Source organism: Astyanax mexicanus, chromosome 3 (genome assembly GCF_023375975.1).
Source record: "Astyanax mexicanus isolate ESR-SI-001 chromosome 3, AstMex3_surface, whole genome shotgun sequence".
Classification (NCBI taxonomy): Eukaryota; Metazoa; Chordata; class Actinopteri; order Characiformes; family Acestrorhamphidae; genus Astyanax; species Astyanax mexicanus.
The window spans coordinates 1442140-1464614 of NC_064410.1; the positions used below are offsets into that span (position 1 = coordinate 1442140).

At 35.9% G+C, this 22475-nt stretch overlaps 1 protein-coding gene across 1 annotated transcript; it reads left to right on the top strand.

Annotated features, from left to right (window-relative positions):
* Positions 1 to 1095: 1095 nt before the first annotated feature.
* On the top strand, positions 1096 to 22195 carry mbpa (myelin basic protein a). Its single transcript, XM_022667348.2, has 6 exons — positions 1096 to 1380; positions 2757 to 2861; positions 5941 to 5967; positions 7616 to 7636; positions 12372 to 12461; positions 19787 to 22195. Exons 1-6 carry the CDS (start codon positions 1261 to 1263, stop codon positions 19835 to 19837), a joined length of 414 nt encoding a protein of 137 aa, XP_022523069.1. The 5' UTR covers positions 1096 to 1260; the 3' UTR covers positions 19838 to 22195.
* Positions 22196 to 22475: the final 280 nt, after the last annotated feature.

The window sequence follows — 22475 nt, forward strand, 5'->3', positions numbered from 1 at the left end:
CTGCTGGTGTTGATCCACTGTGTTTTATTATCAAGTCTAAAGTCAGTGCAGTTTTGTTTTCCCACAAAATCTTACAGCACTTCATATCTTACAGCTTCCCTCTGGTGAGAGATGGAAAGATGTTTGGTGTCCTTGGAAGACCGCTTCTATTGTCTTACTCTTATCTTCACATTGAGTCATTGAAATGCTCTGATTTTATAAGTTGGCTATAGAACATATTTATTTGAATTGTCTTTGGCTCTCCAAAATATAACTGATAATCAGTAAATTTAGCTAATTTTTCATTTGTAAATCAAGAGAGCAGAGTCTGGAGGAAGAGTGGAGAGACACACAGTCCAAACTGCTCGAGGTCTAGTGTGAAGTTTCATCCTAGAAAGGAAATGAGGATTTCATTTTCCAGCAGGAATTGGCACACTGCCCACAATGCCAAAAGTACCAATTGGTCTTATATAATATTCTAATTTTCTGAGAGAACAATGAAAGAAATAAACTCATAGCTTAAAATAGATCACTCTGTGTTTAATACATCTATATATAATATATGAGTTTCACATTTTAAGCTGAATTACTGAATAATATCTGAAGTGACTTTCTTTTAATGATATTCGAATTATTTGAACAAAGGAAAGATGTTCGGTGTCTTTGGAAGACCGCTGCTATTGTCTTACTCTTATCTTCACATTGGGTCATCGATTAGTTTCCATAATCGAACCTTTAATCGAATGGAAGATGGATGATCAAAGATCGAAGATTTGACAGGAAGTGAAGTGTAGAACTCCAACATGTTATCATCAAAATTTCAGCATTCAACAATTATTTGTATAGAGGATATGAATCAGCGTGACAATAGTTTGATTGTGCTGAGGGCTGTTTTGCATGGAGCTGCTGCTCTCTGATAGATGGGCCTTGTTGTTCCTCAGTCAGAAGGAGGCAGATGTGGAGGAGAACAATGGAAGCTCCTTCAGCAGAGAGCAGGGCAGTGACTGACTCCACGGGGACACGGGCTCTGAAGAACGCCTGGCACCGGCCCAGAGCCACTGACGCTATTACAGACCCACCTCATCTCCCACCATGACCCGGGAGGGACGGCGGGGACCACACCTTCAAAGGCCGGCCCTCAGAATCGTCCTCAGAAGCGCCGAAGACTATCCAGAAGCTGGGAGAGGCGGCGTCAGAGCGGAGACAGGACTGCGTTGAGAAGGACGTCGGAGGGACATCCAGACTGCTGACCCAGGCTCAGAAGATCCATCAGCATCCAGCATGGCTACGGCAAGCACCTCAGGACAAAGCCCCTTCGGACTGGGCCGGAGGAAGAGGGCACCCGGGATCCTGGATCAGATCGGAAAGTTCTTCGGAGGAGATAAGAAGAAGAGAGGAAAGGTGAGCTGTGATCTGAATCTGAAATTTATCATCTAAAATAAAATTTAAAAAAGTGAAGGACGTTGATCAGGAGCAGGAGGGCATTCTAACTGCAAAATTTTATTATCATTATTATAAGCAAATTTTAATACAATATACAGTAATAACACTATAATATTTAACCCTCCTGTTGTATTACGAGACAAATTGACCCATTTTATAGTTTTTGTACGTTTTATATATTGGTCTTTTAAAAAGAAAAAGGAAAAAGTAGTGAAACGGAAAAAAAAATGAAAAATGAGTTAATTATTTCATATGTTGGACTTTAGTAATTTAAAAAAAAGTTATTTTTTTATTTTTGACATGATTTGATATATTCTGCCAGTTGTTCTTTATATTGTGTCAACATTTTGTGATGAATACACCAATAGACATACTCCAAAATTAAAATTTATTTATTTATTTTTATTTCACATTTCCCTTTTTTCTTAACATGTAACAAAAAATTATATTTCTACAAATTCCTAGACTAACTTTGTGAACTTCTTATTGAGGATTGTCATCTTAAAAGTACCATGCGTTATGTATGGAATTTTCCACTTTACAGCCTTTATCTTATGATATAGATAAAACGTAATATATTTTATGATGGACATAAAAAAGAAAGAAAGAAGTCAATCTTCTGTACATTGGGATTTGACACTAATAATTTCATAAGATTTATTGTACATTATAGTGGCCGTTTTTACATTTTGCTAATTTATATTTCTTTCTGGATGCCAATTTAAAGATGAGATAAATAGATAAATTGCATTTTTTATAAACGAGTCTTGAGAAATATCACCGTTTTATTAAACATGATCTTCATGTTTTACTATAAAAAGATTAAGTGTGAATTGTGATATAAAATGATTGTGTTTCTCAGCTCTGATAGGTATTGGTTCAATTAGGATAATTCACTTGTTTTTCGTTAAAAAAATACATGTTCAACTTTTTTCAACATTAGTTTTAAAATACCAACATACTTACTATACATTTACATTTACACCAACATATAAAACATATAAAAACTTTAAAATGGGTAATTTTGACCCGTAACATAACAGGAGAGTTAAATATTATAGTGTTATTACTGTATTGTGACAGCTGTTGATTAACAGATGAACTGCTGATATTTGTTAAGAAAGGAATCAGAAAGCAAATATACTGTACATATATAATTCTATTTCTATTATTCTATTTTTTCTAAATAAAAAGCACCATTTCTCTGTTTGAATTTGCTTGCTATGAATTTATCACATTAGAAATATCAAATCATATTTTTTATGTTAAAACTTTTTTGTATATTTTATGACAAACACTTATATTGTTGTGTGTATGTTATGTATTTATTATAGGGCTCATTCCGGGGTCACCTGTCATCCTCACCCCAAAGACCCATGCACTCCTCCAGCCGACGCCGCGGGGACGTGAACCCCGTCCTGCACTTCTTCAGGAGCTTTGTAAGTACAGATCTGAAGTTGTAGCACTACAGTTACTCAAAAAGATCCTGATACAGCTCTGGAAAAAAAACAAGAAACTATCTAAAAATTATGAGTTTCTCTGGAATTAAATAATCAAGAGGAAGAGGGATGATCACAAGCCATCAAACCACCAAACTGAACTGCTTGAATGATTTTTTGCACCAGGAGTAAAGCAGCATAAAGTTATCCAAAAGCAGTGTGTAAGACTGGTGGAGGAGGAGAACATGATGACAAGTTGCATGAAAAAAACTGTGATTAAAAACTCTTATTCGTATTATTTGAGGTCTGAAAGCTCTGCATCTTTTTTTTTTGTCATTTCAGCCATTTCTCATTTTCTGTAAATAAATGCTCTAAATGAGAATATTTTTATTTGGAATTTGGGAGAAATGTTGTCTGTAGTTTATAGAATAAAACAACAATGCTCATTTTACTCAAACATAAACCTATAAATAGCAAAATCAGAGAAACTGATTCAGAAACTGAAGTGCTCTCTTCATTTTTTCCAGAGCTGTATATCAGGCTGATTTAACTCTCAGCTAATGAAAAATAAAAAGAGGCTCTTTGGTTAGGCTGTGGTTACTTTTTTTTAGCTTCAGCTGTGGCTGAAAAAAAGCTTCTTTTTGGTTTTGAGAACTTTTACATGCTGCTGCAATGCTTTCCTACACTAAATAAGAGATTAAGAAGATTTATTTCTGAATGAAATCATTAAAAATAGCCTTTTTGAAGCATCATCTCTGCTGCACTGTATAAAACACAAAACTTAAAATATTTCTCCATAATGTGATTTATTTTTTTAATCAGTTAAACAAATAAAATTGAATTGCACTGTAAACTATTGCAAACTAATTGCCTGAACTAACATTATTTAGTTTCTTGTTAAAAGTTGACCGAACTAAATCAATAAACCATAATGTAGTTGAATCCTAGTTGAGGCTAAACCGACTACTCTGCGCTACTGCACATGCTCAGTTTGTTGAGCAATTCTGCAGCGGTTTTCACCTGATGTTGTTCATGCTATTTGCATTTTGGGCGTGTCCTCCAACCCTTTACCCACCATCAGTGTGTAGTCGTTCCCCACAGGCTGCTGCTGCTTTTCTTCCCTTGGGATTTATGTTCTGTATGTGTTATATAATAGTTATAGTAACTATAGCCTGGACTATAACTGTGTTGGAGGCTATAAGAGCAAGTTACTTTAGTTGTTTTGTGTTGCTGAGTATATATAGATATTATATGCTGGCTGGGTGCAGCTGGTCACTTTTGCATTGTCGAATATTTAGCTTATATGACTCACAATAAGACATGTAAGTAATTGTCATAAATTGATTTATGTAAAACATGTAATTGACACAAGTTATTTGTAAGTCCTCAAAAAAGTTGAGCAAATTGGTTGCCTTAAAAAAAGTTGAGCAGGTGAAAACTTAAGGTAGCATAACTTGAATAACATGAAGTTATTCCAAGTAATAGGGACATTTATTTAGCTTTTTGATTTTTGTTATATTTAATTTGCCTAAAAGTTCTACTTAGTGTCTTATTTTATACATTTTCATACCGTAAGCCTGAAAAAGGTGAATTTAACAGAACAGACAGGTAATCATAATATATGATCTATCATTTTACCATAGGTAGCCCCAGAGGGGAAATGACTACACACTGATGATAATAGTTGTTTGGCAAATATCCTATTTTTTTTATAAAACAGACTTAATTTGTTTGAGTTCAATCTAACTGTTGGTTTACAGTGTAGTTGTAAGTTACAAAACACATTTTAGTGTTTTAGAACCTAAAAGAAGACAACTAACAACACAAAGTGAGTTTTTTTTAAGTTAATAAGATTTAATAATAAACTTTTACGCAAATTAAAAAAGTAATAGTGATCTGAACTGAAGGTCTGTAGTTGCCCCCAAGTGTTTGTTTAATTTTTTCAAACCTTAAAAGTTGGAGTTTGAGCCTCAAAACGCAAAAATCTAGTGCAGTAAATTGCCTTGAATTTTTTTTTCAATTAAGTTTTCTCGATTTTTCCATTTTTACAGTGTCCTACTGCTCTAGCTGGGCAGTGAACTCCTCTACAGCACATTGTGTGTGGAGCGTTTCAGCCAAAAGCTGTCGTCATGTCAGACATGCAGACATCCATGTTTACACTCTTTACACTGGTAGAGGATTGTTTCTGAGTCAGACAGAGATTACACACTCTTACTTCATTTCTCCACACTTACTCTTTACTCTTTACTCTGCGGAGGAGTTACATACGAACAATCAGTATAAAAAACCCTGTAATTTGTCATAAAATGGGTGTGTTTTTTGGTGGTAATATGATTTCAGAAGGAAATGCTTTTGGTCTTCAATCTTCATGTTTTACTACAGAAGGATTATGTGTTAATTTTGATAGTTATCAATTGTTAACTGCTGATATTTGCAAGCAAATAAATCATGTATATCATTTATATACAGCTCTGAAAAAAAATAAGAGAGCACCTAAAAATGATGAGTTTCTTTGATTTAACCAAATTAAAAACCTCTGGAATATAATCAAGAGGAAGATGGATGATCACAAACCATCAAAATTATCCAAAAGCAGTGTGTAAGACTGGTGGAGGAGAACATGATGCCAAGATGCATAAAAAACTGTGATAAAAAATAGTAATATGTGTAATATTGGCACTGCTGTGCTGCGGTCATAACAGAAATAGGATCTGTTTGGTTATATAAACTCCACCAGTTAAAATAGTTCCATTGCTGCTCTCTTTGTTTGTAGCTGCGTTTGTGCTGTTTGGCTTGTAAGTGCTGCATCATTGCTAGGTTACCTGTATACGGTTTCAGTGCATTACCGGCTGATAATGGTAGAACTCAAAGAACGTCTTTCACGTCTTTCACGTCCAAACACAGTGCAGGGTTGAAACTAAGTGTGGTATAATAAGAATTAAACCTTTAATTAACATATATATATATATATATATATATATATATATTTACTTCTAGAGTCGAATATAAGCCTTATATTTACTTTTATTTTATATACACCAAAGACTGAAAAACTAAAATATGCTATTTTTATCCACAGGTGTCCTCTCCTCGTCCTAAGTCGAGGGTAAGTGTATTTTGGTTTTATCTGCTCTGTGTTGTTGTGTTTTGTTTGGGCTGCATCTGAAAATGTTCTTCAATACTTAACCCTGAGTCACCAGTAAGGAAGTTGTTGTTTGTTGAGTATAAATGTCAGTATTTGCAAAAATCTCTCAAAACATCGTTTGGTCTCATTTGGTGTGTGCTCCAGTGAGAGGACGCTCATACATTATTTAAAAAGGAAGAGATTTGACATTTATCATCCGAGAAAACATACAAAATTAACTTAATATCACAAGTTTATATATATTTTAAATAATAATAAAAAATGCAACTTACTTGCTTTATGAAGCAAAGTTTGCAGTTTTAATTTAACATTCATTGGGTTGATTGGTTCACACACATATGCATAAATATACAGTGTTCAAATTTATGTTATTGCTGTAATACAAAAACAGTAGTATTTCCAAAATGACAACTTCCTACTTAAAAAAAATATACTTAAGTATCGTTGAAAATACAAAGAGATTTTGCATAATTTATTTTTGTCCATTCATCTTAAACTTTTGACACCTTTAAAACAATAATTCCATTATTCTAATAATTCTAAAGCAAAAATGTAGATTTTCTGAATCAATATACATGATGTACACTCCCTATCAAATGTTTAAAGTGTTCACATCTTTAATAGCTTTTGATATATTTTACATATAATGATAATATAAGGTAAATTCTAACATTGACAAAGAAAATTCTCTGAAAATAATGCATTCAATATTAGACTAACTTTTAAACTAATTCTTTTTAATCCTTTTTTGATTTTTGATCAAGAAATTTGCCTTATTAGATTTTACACTTTTTTTTAACTTAACTTATTATTATAACATTATTTTCCTTTAAAATACCTCCTTTAAAATGTTTCATTAAATAAAGACTAAAAGATTTACAGTCAATACAAAACACAGCAACATTTTCCCCTTTTTCGTTTTTTCCGTTTGTGTCTAAAATTTGAAAAAATCCTGGTCATGCAGCTTGCCATCAGCTGCCAGAGCCCCGAGAGAGCACACACAGTTGGCCTTGCTCTCTCTGGGTGGGTAAAAATCTGGGGAAATTAGAAATAAAATAATAAAATAAAAATAAATAAATGTAAAACATGCAATATATTTTGAGCAGGTTGTTATTGCTCTATGGATTAAATAGATTACATTAAATAGATTCATATTATTTACAGTTTATAATACAAATACTGTATTTAAAAAAATGCATTTCTAATAAAATGCTAAATGAATTCCTTTAGAAAGGTATATAAAGTAGCTGTATAAAAATGATAAATATAAATACAAACTTGAGAATGGTAGTGAAGGTATTGATGAACATATACCTGATTTACCTGGAGCTCTAGCTAATTATATTTAATATGTTTTTAAGCTTTTATTAAAACTTTCGCATCATGTTGTTAATCTAAATCGCTTACAAAAAGCTCTAAACATTTATTGTTCTTTTCTATTATTTTACAGACCTTCATTTTTTTTTGTTTTGCATATTTCTTCAATATTCAGCTTCTTATCTTTTTTTTCTTTTCAGATTTTTTCAGATTTCATCACTGCAGACATCAGTAATTCTTCATGGCAGAACTTTAACGCCTGATTTTTGTTTTGTTTCTTTTGCATGTGCAGTGGAGGGAACTCTTGGGCCTGGTACGTTACCCAGCTCTAATTTAGCCCTGTTTTAATCACAGTTATTATTATTATTATTATTATTATTATTATTATTATTATTATTATAGGCTGATATCTGTGTCTTCAGAAAGCAGCCTGTCCATCTTTCCTCTTTGTCTCGCTTCTAATAGAATTGTCCTCTTCCCTAACAGCCCGTCTTTCTTCCCCTGTGAAATAACTGATTAGTAATTGCAGCCGCTGTGTTTCTCCATCCTTCTGGTGCTCATCTCTAAACCTAGTATCAGGTTACAGATTGTGAAGATTTTATGTTTGTACAAAAATCCTATTAAAAAATTTAATACAATACAATTAATGCTGAAAAAAATGAAACAAAACCCAAAAAACAAATAATGTTCCAAATAATAATACTGGAATATTCAGATGTGATTTATCAAATGGGTGATTCCACAACTGGAGTGCCAATTAGCCCTTTTAATTTTGAACTTTTAACTTTAAACGTTAAAATTACTTTTAAAAAATGTTACACGTATCATTGCTGTCCAAAGAAAAACATCTTCTTCTTCTTCTTCTTCTTCTTCTTCTTCTCCTTATTCATTGTCTTCTTCTTCTTCTTCTTCTACTATGTCTTCTTCTTCCTCCTCTTCTTCTACTTCTTCTTCTTCTTATTATTCTTATTCTTATTCTTATTCATTGTCTTCTTCTTCTTCTTCTACTACGTCTTCTTCTTCCTCCTCTTCTTCTACTTCTTCTTCTTCTTATTATTCTTATTCTTATTCTTATTCATTGTCTTCTTCTTCTTCTTCTACTACGTCTTCTTCTTCCTCCTCTTCTTCTACTTCTTCTTCTTCTACTACGTCTTCTTCTTCCTCCTCTTCTTCTACTTCTTCTTCTTCTTATTATTCTTATTCTTATTCTTATTCATTGTCTTCTTCTTCTTCTTCTACTACGTCTTCTTCTTCCTCCTCTTCTTCTACTTCTTCTTCTTCTACTACGTCTTCTTCTTCCTCCTCTTCTTCTACTTCTTCTTCTTCTACTTCTTCTTTTTCTTCTTCTTCTTTTACTACGTCTTTTACTACATCTTCTTCTTCTACTTCTTCTTTATCCTCTTTTTCTACTTCTTCTTCTTCTTCTTCTCCTTCTTCTACGTCTTCTTCATCATCATGTTCCTCTACTTCTTCTTCATCCTTTTCTTCTACTTCTTCTTCTTCCTCCTCTTCTTCTTCTTCTTCTTCTTCTTCTTTATAAGTTGTGTTCTGGAGGCTGAATGCCTCTACTTTACTCCTCTAAACATATCTTTGCTCATTGTGGCTGAACTGGATCTTTATTTCTGTATCTGATGGATCTTCTCCTGCAGTGTCGTTGTCCCTGTGGTCAGCTGGAAACTTTAGTTTGGAGGTTTCAGTGTTAAATCAGAAGCTCCTTGGTTGAATGTCAGTCTCTCAGTACATGGTGATGTAAAACCTGCGGGACTGTGGGCAATGTTGGCGTACCGTCAGCTATTAGTCCATAACCTGGAGGATCTTGGGATGTTCCTGACAGCTCGAGCCAATTTCCTCTGAGCTGAGAGTGACAGTGTGGGTCTTCTACCAGATCTTGGTGGAGTGGCTTCAAATGACAAGAAGTTATACATACTGTATGTCCAGTTATTAAAACTAGGGCTGTCACGATTAATTAATCACAGAACAGATAATGGGCCCTGTTTTAGCGATCTATAGCAAACCGGTCAATTGCGGATCACTCAGCTAAATTTAGGGCGTGTCAGTGTCTCTTTGGTATCTTGAGAACTGCTTGAAATGAGCAAAATTCTAATTAGCATGTGCTAATTCTCTTAATTAATCATGGGTGTGGTTCAAAACCCACATTTAGATTATCTCTAGCATTTCTTCACTGAGACCATAAAGATGAATAAAACGATACTAAACATAAACACATTAACATTTAATCTAAACAACATACATTCTAGATTCCGCATTAAAATGATGTCTTTCCACCTCAGTAGACCTCTCTCCAAGCTATAGATGTTAATAAAACTCAAATAAATATAGTTAGCTCAATAAAATGTTAGCTGCTTATGCACATCTGTAAGCAGAATTAGTTTGATAGATTCATAATGTACTTTGAAGATATAATTTTTTCGAAAACTTATGGAAATATATAGTATAATCAATAATATGTTATTCAATTTACCAAATACTGAAAAACAATGGGTCAATTTTTGGAGACCAAGTATCTTCTTTCATATGAGCCTTTAACCACCAGGGTATAGTGCGTATATAAAAGAACAATTATGACCCTTAAAATAGGCAAAAATTGCATTTTTTGGCCACTGTGAAAAGGGGTTAATGCCCTGTGGCCAGGCCTATCTAACTAACTGGGGGCTTTAGGCTTAATTTCATTAACAAATAGAACATTTAAAACATTCACACTGATTTTTCTGTCTGTTAAAAGAGAGACTTTTTGTAAAAAGTCCAAAGTGAGAAGTTGTACATTGGTCAAAAAAGGCGTACAACAAAAACAGAACATAAATTGCAATAAAAATGGCACAAAAAGTTGTGGAATCACTCAAACAAAGTTCCTAAATTGACCAGTTGACCAGGACACAGTCCTGATTCTGTCTTTTTTATGTAACTGAGTTGCTACTTTGTTCGCCAGTCATCTGACACGATCAATTCCAGCCTGTTCTGAAGTGTGTTTGATATATTTATATATATATATATATATATATATATATATATATATATATATTTCCCGTTCTCCTGCTGCTGTTTGGGGGGTCGGTTCTGGACGCTTTTGAATTGAATCCGGTTTGTTTTTTCTGACACTTTGATCCAGAGTGACTCTGTGCTTCTGGATGACTTTGAGACGGCTCGTCTTTTTCTGAACCGAAGCCGGTAAAGCAGTTTTCTCTTCTAGGGATGTAGTGAGAGAGTTTATTTTATCTGTTTTTTAATCTTACAGTCCTTCACCTTCCCTCCCTCTCTTCTTCATCCATGTGTGGATTATTGTCTCTGGTTCTGGTCCGTGTACTCACCAGCGCCCCCTGTGTTATAATCCTCACGTCTTTTTTTTACAGTCTACAGGTTCTTTCTGTCCTTTAGAGGTTTAATGTAAAAAAAAGTGTAAGTGTGGCACAGAGAAATAATGAGCTTATTAGACTCTTTTGTAAGGTCTATTATTTTAAACAATAGCCATATACTCTATATATACAGCTCTGTAAAAATGAAGAGAGCACTTCAGTTTCTGAATCAGTTTCTCTGATTTTACTATTTATAGGTTTATGTTTGAGTAAAATGAACATTGTTGTTTTATTCTATAAACTACAGACAACATTTCTCCCAAATTCCAAATAAAAATATTCTCATTTAGAGCATTTATTTACAGAGAATGAGAAATGACTAAAAAAAAAAGAAAAAAAGATGCAGAGCTTTCAGATCTCATACTACACTGTGAGCCCAGATAAGTTAAATCTACGTAAATAAATTAAGTAACAAAAACGTTATGGGTAATAAGTTAAGAAAACTTAGGTTAGCATAACTTAGAACATCAAGTTCAACAATTGCAACTAAAGTGGAAGTTGATTTAACTTTTTAATTTATGTTATACTATAAGCCTGGATAAGTTTGAGTACTTTGCTTACATTTTTGAGTTGAATTTACTTGAAAAAAAAAAGAATATCAAGTTATTACAACTAAAGGGGAGGTTGATTTAGTTCTAAAGTAGCCCAGGGGGAATCACTACACACTGATGGTGAGTGTCAGAAACCGTTTTAGAAGTTTTAGAAGAGAAATAATCAATATTTGGTGGAATAACCCTGGTTGGTTTTTAATCACAGTTTTTTTTCATGCATCTTGGCATCATGTTCTCCTCCACCAGTCTTACACACTGCTTTTGGATAACTTTATGCTGCTTTACTCCTGGTGCAAAAATTCAAGCAGTTCAGTTTGGTGGTTTGATGATTGGCTTGTGATCATCCATCTTCCTCTTGATTATTATATTTCAGAGGTTTTGAATTTGGTGAAATCAAAGAAACTCATCATTTTTAAGTGCTCTCTTATTTTTTTTTTTTTTTGTAAAAAAATATATATATTTTTTGTAGTCTATGGAAGACATAGTGAAGTGTCTTTATTTGCCTGTGCCAGGCTTTCCCTGCCTCTAACTCAGCCCTTTATCCTGTTTAGCCTGTGTTTCTGATGCATGTGTGTAATAACCTCTGCTGCTGAGTTATTGAGCTTTAAAAATGTGTGGAAAATATATTTATTTTTATCTTTAGCTACATAAAAAAGCTAAAATAAAGTTTCTACTACAACTTAATTATTGAGAAAACACCAAAATGTGTATTAGTCCATGTGTAATACAATAAATTACATGTACTGATATGGATTTAAATCAAATTTACACATTTTGCCCTCAAGTCAAACATTGAGTCGTTCAGTCAAAATGACTTTTATACTGGAGCTAAAACAAAACCAAAGGATTTTATGTCACTCAAAAGACTTCCTGTCTTATTGTAAACATATTTTATTATATTGAACTTGTAGCTTCATTGCTCTTGACTGACGTTTGACTGATGTTTGAGTTGAGAGTAAAAATGTGTAGATTCGATTTTTGATTTTTAGTGAACCGTTTTTTATAAATGGTCAATTTAAACCATTAAATATAATAGACTTGAACAGTTTATGCATGTTTAAGTGCCTGTAAGTCCCAGCCCTGGTCTGGTGGCATCAGTGTGTGTTGATGAAGGATATTTTTGTAGGCTTCGCCATCGACGCGGGGCTCCGAGAGTATCAGATCCCCCCACAGACGCCGCCGAGAACAGAACACACTCTCCAGAATCTTCAGCCTGGTGAGCTCCTGTAGTGCTGTAGTGCTGTAGTTTAATTAAAGGTCACTGAAAGGTCACGAGGAAGGGACCGAACTAAAATGATCCTAATTGCATGGCAGCTTCAAAAAGATGATATCTGATATAAAAACGGACGAGTTGCAGATTCACCGTGAATATTAATATTTCTGACATACACAGTGACGAATCAGGATCGAGAGATTAGAAAAGTTGCACATAGAAAAAACTCTTCAGAACTAAAGTTCCTAGAAAGTCTTTGATCAAAAATTACAGGTGCATCTCAAAAAAAAAAAAGAATATCATTTAAAAATTAAAAAGTTTAAAAAAAATGTGAAACTCATATATATAAAGATGTCTAACATTTTTTTATTGTTGGTTATTGTGGCTCACAGCCAGTGAAAACCCAAAAATTATAATGTTATATACTAAGACCAATTGGTACTTTGGCGCAGTGTGGGCAGTGTGCCAAGTCCTGCTGGAAAATTAAATCCACATCTGCATTTAAAAGTTGTTGTCAGCAGAGGAAAGCATGAAGTGAAGTGCTGTAAGATTTTCTTATTTCACGACTTTGGACTAAAATCCAAATATACTAAAACTGTAGAGTATAAAATATTACACACAGGCACCCAATGCAATTAACATAAAAATCCTTGAATTAATTTAATTTTAATTAATTGGATTTATTTGCTATATTGATTTTATTGTCGAGTATTAGAGTTTTCTTTTCTATGCATCACCCACAGAAAACAGCATTTTAGATTTTTTTTTCAAGATTCAAGATTCAAGATTTTTATTGTCACGTCACAGAGTACAGGTGTATGTGAGTGAAAAACTTGGGTGCAGATTCCCACCAATGCGCAAAGAATAATATTTACAAGAGAGTAATAAAATAATATAAAATATATAAAAATAGGACATACAGATAACTTACAGTATAAACACTATTTACAATACACTTAATTACAATAAACATGATAACTTACACTATAGACAAATATTGCACAGAACAGATATGCACAGATGTAGATATGCGGATAGTGTGGAAGTAGTCAGTATGTGACAGTATAGCTATGAGTAAGTGCAGGTAAGGAATGAGTTGAGTGGGGAGTGCAGGGGGCAGAATGCTGTATAATATGGGAAAGTCTGATAGATGCAGTGTAAAGTAAAGTGCAGGGTGCAGAGTGTGTATGGGTGTCAGTGGGGTGGGTTGGGCAGAACACCGTTCTACTGGCTATTCCACAGCCTGGTTGCTTGGGGGAAGAAGCTGTCTCGGAACCGGCTGGTTCTGGTCTTCAAGCTTCTGAGCCTCCTTCCACTCGGCAGCTGTGAGAACAGGGAATGGCTTGGATGGAACGGGTCCTTCATGATCTTTTTGGATTTCCTCAGGCAGCGGTTGGTGTATAAATCCAAAAGGTTTGGGAGCTCAACCCCAGTGATGTACTGCGCTGTGCGCACAACCCTCTGCAGGGATTTCCGCTCCAGAGCAGTACAGTTCCCATACCAGGTGGTGATGCTGCCCGTCAGAATGCTTTCCACAGTGCAGGTGTAGAAAGTCCTGAGGATGCTGGGGTTCAGACCAAACCTCCTCAGCCGTCTGAGGAAGTACAGGCGTTGTTGTGCCTTCTTCACCACCCGTGTGGTGTGTTCTGTCCATGTCAGATCCTCACTGATGTGAACACCCAGAAACTTGAAGCTGCTGACCCTCTCCACCGCAGTCCCGTTGATGGAGATCGACGAGTATGCTTTCTCCTGCTTCCTGAAGTCCACGATCAGCTCCTTGGTCTTGCTGACATTTAGAGAGAGGTTATTCTCCTGGCACCAGTTTTCCAGGATGTTAACCTCCTCTCTGTAGGCCGATTCGTCGTTGTTTGAGATCAGGCCAACAATTGTTGTGTCGTCAGCAAATTTGATGATGACATTGGAGCTGTGTCTGGCTGTGCAGTCGTGGGTGTACAGTTTTTTTTATCTTTGGAGCTCATTTTAGGTCTGAAAGGGTTCAAATTTATGTTTTCTGCATGATTTATTTTACAAACTAAGTGAAATCATTTTACTACTTCTGCCAATGTGCGAAAGCAACTTTCACAGGCATTCCTAGATGTTTCCTAGAAAGCAGAAGAACAGAATACAAAGACATTTATTTCTTTTTTTCTTTTCAAGGACTATAACTCTTTCTTTTGAAACATTTTGAAACAAGTTTTAAGGTCAATGTAAAAAGTTTGCTAGATGGTTTATGTTCCTTTTGCAAGGACATCTTCTCATCCTTGTTTTGCTTCTTTTCTATTCTGTTCTCTTTCTGATTCAAGCAAAGTATCGATTGGGTTTTATCCCGAGCCCAAAGCTAGAGATAATCAGAGACAACAAGACATAGTTTATATTTCAAGGTCTTTTCAGACCTCTGGAGGAGATGCTAGCCCATAATCCCCTCTAGGTGTCGTGATGTAGATAGATTAGCTTGTTTCCCCACAGAAGTATAAATAAGCCTTACTTAGAAATATAAAAAATAATGATTATACTCATTTCAGGCTATGAAACAACAACCCTGCACTTCAGACTATTCCATCATTATGCCTAAACATGACTCTCCTGATCTCTACTCCATTATCCTGCCCCCAGACCCGCCCCCCCAGCATCACAATAATCCCTGAGCTGCTTCTTCATTAAGCTTAATATATATTTTTTCCTTCTCATTAAACTGAGCTGTGCGTCACCGCTGTGATTCCTTATCATTCCTATCTTCTCATTTCCATTACTAACACTCATCTCATCTACAAGAGCCAACCAGAACATCTGCTCTGGAGCTCTGCAGCACCGCCGTGCTCTTAATACAGCCTCCACACAGCCTACAACCTTATTACTACCGTATTACTACATTATTACAACCTTATTACTACTTATTTAATCTCTTCATTCACTGCAAATTAATTCATTCTTACTTCATTTATGAAAATATTTTATACTCTTATTCTGATCCATCCAGCATAATTTATACTAACTTTACCCATAGCAATAACTACTGCTACCAACTTTAACATTTAATAATCCTCCTTCTTATATAAATAAAATAATAGAGCCAGCGGTTTTAGTCACAGGCAACCCTTCTGAGGGGTCAACTGGTAAGAGAATTACCAGTATAGGGAGTATAAAGTAGTATAGGGTAGTATAGGGAGTATAGAGTAGTGTAGGGTAGTATAGGGAGTATAGAGTAGAATAGGGTAGTATACTTAGTGAAGGATAGTACAGGGAGTATAGAGTAGTATAGAGTAGTATAGGGTAGTACAGGGAGTATAGAGTAGTAGAGGATGTATAGAGTAGTATAGGGTAATATAGGGAGTATAGAGTAGTATAGGGTAGTACAGGGAGTATAGGGTAGTATAGGGAAAATAGATTCATATATGGTAGTTTAGGAGGTATAGAGTAGTATAGGGTAGTATAGAGTAGAATAGGGTAGTATACTGAGTAAAGGGTAGTATACAGATTATAAGGTAGTATAGGAAGTATAGAGTAGTATAAGGTAGTATAGAGTAGTATAGGGTAAGTATTGGGAGTATAGAGTAATGTAGGGAAGTATATGATAGTATAGGAAATATAGAGTAGTGTAGGGAAGTATAAGAAATATTACAATGTAAATGGCAGTATAATGAGTATGAGGTAGCATAGGAAGTATAGAGTAGTATAGGGTATAGTGTACTGAGTATAGGGTAGCATATGGAGTTTAAAGTTGTATAGGGTAGCATATGGAGTATAGAGTCATATAGGGTACCATATTTAGTATTGAGTAGTATAGGAAGTATACACTAGTATAAGATAATACATAGTAGTATAGGGAGTATATGGTAGTACTATACAGTAGTATACAGAGTATAGAGTAGTATAGGGTAGTATATTGATAGCTTTGCTTTATTGGTAGTCAATTCGATCTTTTCTCAACATTAGTTTTTTCCGATTTTTTTGTTCATTCCTGAATATTTATAATAGAATTATAATACTTATTTATATCCACTGAATCAAAAGCCGAGCTGGTTGGACAGGATGTCGTGGAGCTTCTTTATTATTTATCATTCTGTTTTCCACACCTTTTCCATTTCCTGGCCACCTCTGCTAGCTACAGTGTCAGCTAGCATTAGCATCTCATGCATGAATCTCTTAGAAATTAATATTACTTATTTTTCCCACCGAGCTCCAACACCCAGGGTGGGACAGAAGGAAGGCGAAGAGGTTTGGGGCTTCTTTATTTATTATTCTGTTTCACAGAAATTCTCCTCGCCACTGTTGCCTCTAGCTTGTGCACTGTGCTCTTCAGGACACGGCCCAAGGGGAAAAAAAGAGTGCTGCTGAATTCATGGATGCAATGGTTGCCAATATTAAGCAGATTGAAATACAATATTGCACTGATGTAATATACAGATATTATACACTTTTATATGCATGCTATTTGAGCCTTGTAAAATGAATACTCCACATAGTGCAGTATACAATACCAGCTAACTGAAGTTTTAGTGCCCCCTAACACAGACTAAATTTCCATTATTATCTAGCATTAGATAAAGCGCCACAAAGTGCAAGTGATAATCTCAGTTACCCCAAGCTATAATCACCTAGCACAGGCTAAAATGTCACCTAGCACAGGCTAAAATGTTACCTAGCACAGGCTAAAACGTCACCTTGAGAAAGCTACAATGTCAGATAGCACAAGTTCAGTATCACCCAGCCCTGGCTAAAATTTGACCTAGCACAGCCTACAACATTACCTAGAAAAATCTACAAGGTTAGCTAGGACAAGTTCCAATATCACCTAGCATGACTTACTTAGCTAACATTCCACTGTCACCTAGCACAGGCTAAAATGGTACCTAGCACAGGCTAACATGTTACCTTAGTACAGGCTAAAATGGTACCTAGCACAGGCTAACATGTTACCTAGCACCGGCTACAACATTACCTAGTCACCTAGAGCAGCCTGCAATGTCAGCTAGCAAATATTTCAGTGTTACCTAGGACAGGCTAACATGTTATCTAGCACAGGCTAAAACGTCACCTAGCACAGGTTAAAACATCACCTAGCACAGGCTAAAATGTCCCCTAGCAAAGGCTAAAATCTCTGATAGCAATTGTTAAAATGTCAACTAGCACAGGCTAAAATGTCGGCTAGCACAGAAAAAACATGTCACCTAGCACAGGCTAGAATGTCGGCTAGCACAGGCAAAAATGTCACCTAGCACAGGCTAGAATATCGGCTAGCACAGGCTAATATGTCACCTAGCATAGGCTAAAATGTGACCTAGCACAGGCTGCAACATTACCTAAAGCAATCTAAAAGGCTAGCCAGTATGAATTACAATATCACCTAGCATTTGTCACCTATCAAATATTCCATTGTAAGCTAGCACAGGCTACAACACCTCTACAAGGCTAGCCAGTCTACAACATGAGTTAGTGTTGCTAAGTGTTAGCCACAATATCACTAGTGCAGGCTATAATGGCTCCTACCACAAGCCACAATACTGCCTAGCATAATTTAAAATGTCACGCCCATTAGCCAAAGCATTATTTAGCATTAGCCATAATTCGCAAACCACGACAGCTGTTTTCAATTCTTTTCTTTAGAAATTACAATATGAAAAATAAAGTCTGTCTATTGTTTCCAAACTATCTTCACTCATAAAAATGGTTCACAATTTGGAATTTACTGAATTTACTGAACTACTGCTAAAGTTTGAGACTTTGAAAAGTTGTGCAGAGTTACACTAACTGTTGGATAAAGAACTCCTCTTATTCATGGAGACAGAACTCAAGTACCCTTCAGTTCAGTTTTTAGAAACTGAAACCGCTCTGAACTTCCATGAGGCAACATTGTATCTTCCATCAGATCAGATACGGCGTGTTCAAAGACTGATAGACTCGCTGTGTGTTTCAGTTATACATCCTAGTTTTCATCATTATTTCATCATCATACTGCCTCAAACTTATGCCGGGTGATACAGACAACTGCAGAAGTGTCTCAGGGTTTTTACTTTCTGAAACACTCTCTCTCAGTCTCTACCTTTATATTGTTTTTAATATGTAAATGGTGATGAATGGATACATCATCCCCTAACCCCTATTATTATTAAGATAAGGTACTCATGTTGGTTATTGGACCCACTCCCAGTGCTGGTGGCTTTATTCCCATCTAGCTGGTGTTTGGCATTGGGTATGGGGGCCATCGGTTGTTGACCAGCTTTTAGATCTTGACCAGCAATGGGAAAATTTTAGTTTGAGTTGATGTTGACATTATTTAGCTTGTCTACAAACATGATTAACCTGTTCAAACTCTACAAACTCAGCATGTCCATGGTAGTTGTCCAATATGACCAATCAGACAAATTACCAAGTTTGGACCATGTTGATTGTCCAGCATGACCATGTTGACCATATTGGTTGACCCACATAACCATGGTGGATATCCAATTTGACAAGCATGATCACATTGGCCCACTAGCATGACCATTATGACCAAAGCAGGTTAGCCAACTAGCTTACCAGTATGGCGTAGGCCATATAGACCAGCTTGGTCATGTTGGTCTTGCTGTTTGATCTGGAACAAGCTAGTTGTCCAAAATGACCATGCTCTTCAATTAGCATGACCAAAATCAATATTTTACATACAGCGTTCTGGTCTAGAGTTGGATAACCAACTGGTTTCCCAGTGTAAGATTGTTGAAGTTTTTGTCTGGGTGGCCAGATATTTAACTACCATGACCAACAAAGACCAAGTTGAACCAACTGATTAACATCAGCTACCAGCAAAAGCTGTTCTTGAGCTGAATCTTTCAGCAGGGTAAACAGGTCATCTTGAAAATTCTGTATAATTCAAATGTGTCAGCAGTGATCACTTGTGCAATGTGTAAGCAATATCACAACCAACCACTTCCTGTTTATTCATAGTTATAGATCATGTACTATCTAGACCTCCACTACCTCCATTGCTAATGAATCCATCCTTTTCTTCTCTTGACAATCCTTCCACATTTGAAGATTAGCACGGACCCGTTCACGTGTAACATCGCAGTATGGGAAAGGCCAGAAATAGCCTTCCACTCGTCTATTTCATGTGCGGCTGATGATTAAAGTAATGTCTGTGTATAATTTCTTTTTTTCTCCCACTCAAGTTTCCTCCTGCTCTCTTCGGAACACTCTTGGAAGCCCTCAGAACATATGGTCCTCGTACGACTTCTTATTTCCTGTTCTGCATAGCCATGCTGTTTGCGCAAAAGCCTCTGAAGGCGGCAGTAATTTTACTGTGAGTGCTAATAACCTCCGTCCACTTGCGCTTCTTTTTTCATCTGCAGGGAGAAAGCAGATCCCGTTCTCCACCCAAACGCTGGAGCACCATCTTCTGAGACGGGAAAGAGCCAGACGGAAGAGACGGAAAAGGACGAGGAAGTGAAGGAAGATGCAGAGGGTTTCTGCTCTACTGACTCACACCTTGCTACGAGCTTAACAAACTAACATCGGCCAACTCCGCTAGTCAGACAGATATACAATCTCGGTATCTGCAATTACACGCCCCGGAATGATACAAGGCAGCTGCTAGAAACATCAGATGCACCAATAACTGCTGTTGGGTTGGTCAGTAATCTTGTGGCCAGTTTCTAGTGGTCTAGTTGTTGGTTTTACTCAAGTTTCAAGACACACTTTGGCAACTTTGGATAGCAAGCATGCTAGAAGTAGGATATGTCAGATTTAGCAGGTCAAAACAGCAAATGCAAAGATAGCAGTAATTCCAAAGCTACAGATCCCAATCCAGCAATTTTCCTTATTTAAAGATTCCAAATTATCAGTGATCCCAGTCTATCAGAGACCATGTGCTACAGATCAAAAAATGGAGGGATCCCAAGCTACAGATCCCAATCTAGCATTGATCCCAAACTAGAGATCCAACTCTAGCATTGATCCCAATATACAGATCCCAATCTAGCATTGGTCCCAAACTACAGATCCCAACTTAAGCAGTGATTCCAAGCTTCATATTCCAATCTAGCAATGATCCCAAGCTACAGATCTCAATCTAGCATTAATCCCAAGCTACAGATCTCAATCTAGCAGTTATCAAAAGCTACAGATCCTACTCTAGCATTGATTCCATGGTATATTTCCAATCCTAGCAATGATCCCAAGCTACAGATCTCAATCTAGCATCAATCCCAAACTACAGATCTCAATCTAGCAGTGATCCAAAGCTACAGATCCTACTCTAGCATTGATTCCACCATATATTTGCAATTCTAGAATTGATTCCAAGCTACAGATCCCAATCTAGCAGTGATACCACCATACAGATCCCAATCTAGGACTGATCCCAAGCTTTAGCTCCAAGTCTAGCATTGATCCCAAGCGACAGATCCCAATCTAGCAGTGATCCCGCCATACAGATCCCAATCTAGGACTGATCCCAAGCTTCAGATCCAACTCTAGCATTGGTCCCAAGCGACAGATCCCAATCTAGCACTGATTCCACCATAAAGTTCCAATCCTAGAATTGATTCCAAGCTACAGATCCCACTTTAGCATTGATCCCAATCTCAGAAACTGCAAACCTGCATCTTTGAGCCCATTTCAGTTTAAATATTGGGAAAATTAGCAGTTGACTTGGCCGCCACTCTTGATCTGACGTCAACAGATCTCAATAGTCTCTGTCTCCGTTTCATCCCAGCTCGCTTCCATTCTCTGTCTGTCTCTGTTCTTATCAGAGACATATTTACGTAAGTGTATTTGCCTTTGATGCATATATTATTCAGTATATCCTGTTACATCATCACCTTTAATCCATGTAATACTGTGAGAAGTGTCCCCTGAAGCATGGTTATTATTATGGTTATTTTAAATATATATGTGTAGCATATCTGTGGATAGTCCTGTTTTTTTTTTTTTCGTGTCTTGTAAAGTGTCCTGCTGTGTACAGTTAGTTTGTTTCTTCTGTGTTGTGATCTATGATCTATGATCTGTGTTGGACTGTGTTTTGAGCTACTTAAAAATGGGTTTATATTCTTAACACTCATTTTTTGTATGCATGTATATTTTTAATATGTGGCAAAGTGGTTTGAAACATGATCAAGTTAGTTATGCAACATGTACTAAAATCAAAAGTCTTTGAAATAGAAAGAAAAGAAAGCAGCATCCAAGGCCCTTAGATTGCACTGATTGCTTGGTGGTTCATGCTATTATATCATTTATGTTATTCATATACTGTATGTTTAATATATTTACTGGAATACGCTTCAAGTATTGATTAGTGATTGCATGTGCATGCCATAACTCACTAATCCATAACTCATAAAACACTAGAAAGGCAGAAATCTGGGTTTCTAAGAGCTTCAAAGGTAGTGAAGGTGTGAGAAAAGTGAAGAAAAGTGCAAGAAAGATCAGAGAAAGCAGAATTTAAAGAACGGAAAGTGAAAGAAAAGAGGGAGGTGGATTTAATTCAGCCAATGACAGACGAGCTCCTGTTCATAACTTGATGTCCTGATATCGTCATTTTGTGTATCGTTTTGTTTCTCATATATATATTTCGTGTTTCTCATTCTCAAAAGTGCTGAATCTCTACAATAAATGTCGGTTCCACTCCCCATCAGCGCTGGATACATCCCGAATGGTGCTAAAAGAACATTTTAGAGTGGCCATCGTTCTAGATTGTGAACTGTAATACTGCTAACTACCTTATTTCTTACATAACATCCAATAAAAAATCATTCAATATACAGGTTATGAGTGTATGTGTGTTCCATCATTCTGTACACTGATTAAATATAAAGAGATAAATGGAAAAATAAGTTAATAATGTTATTTTTACATATACAGTACCAGTTTAAAGTTTAAATTCAGTGCTAAATTTAGTATTTTTTCATTATTAAAAAATATTCTGCATTGTAGATTTAAAACTAAAGTCCTCCAAATGATGAAGAAATACATATGGAATTATTTAGTAAAATATATATATATATTAGATAGATTCTCCAATTAGAAGCACATCTTGCTTAG

Coding starts and splice junctions, on each gene's coding strand:
- mbpa (XM_022667348.2), top strand. CDS start 1,261: ATGGCTACGGCAAGCACCTCAGGACAAAGCCCCTTCGGACTGGGCCGG. Junction 2,862..5,940: donor TGCACTTCTTCAGGAGCTTT/GTAAGTACAGAT, acceptor TTTTATCCACAG/GTGTCCTCTCCTCGTCCTAA. Junction 5,968..7,615: donor CTCCTCGTCCTAAGTCGAGG/GTAAGTGTATTT, acceptor TTGCATGTGCAG/TGGAGGGAACTCTTGGGCCT.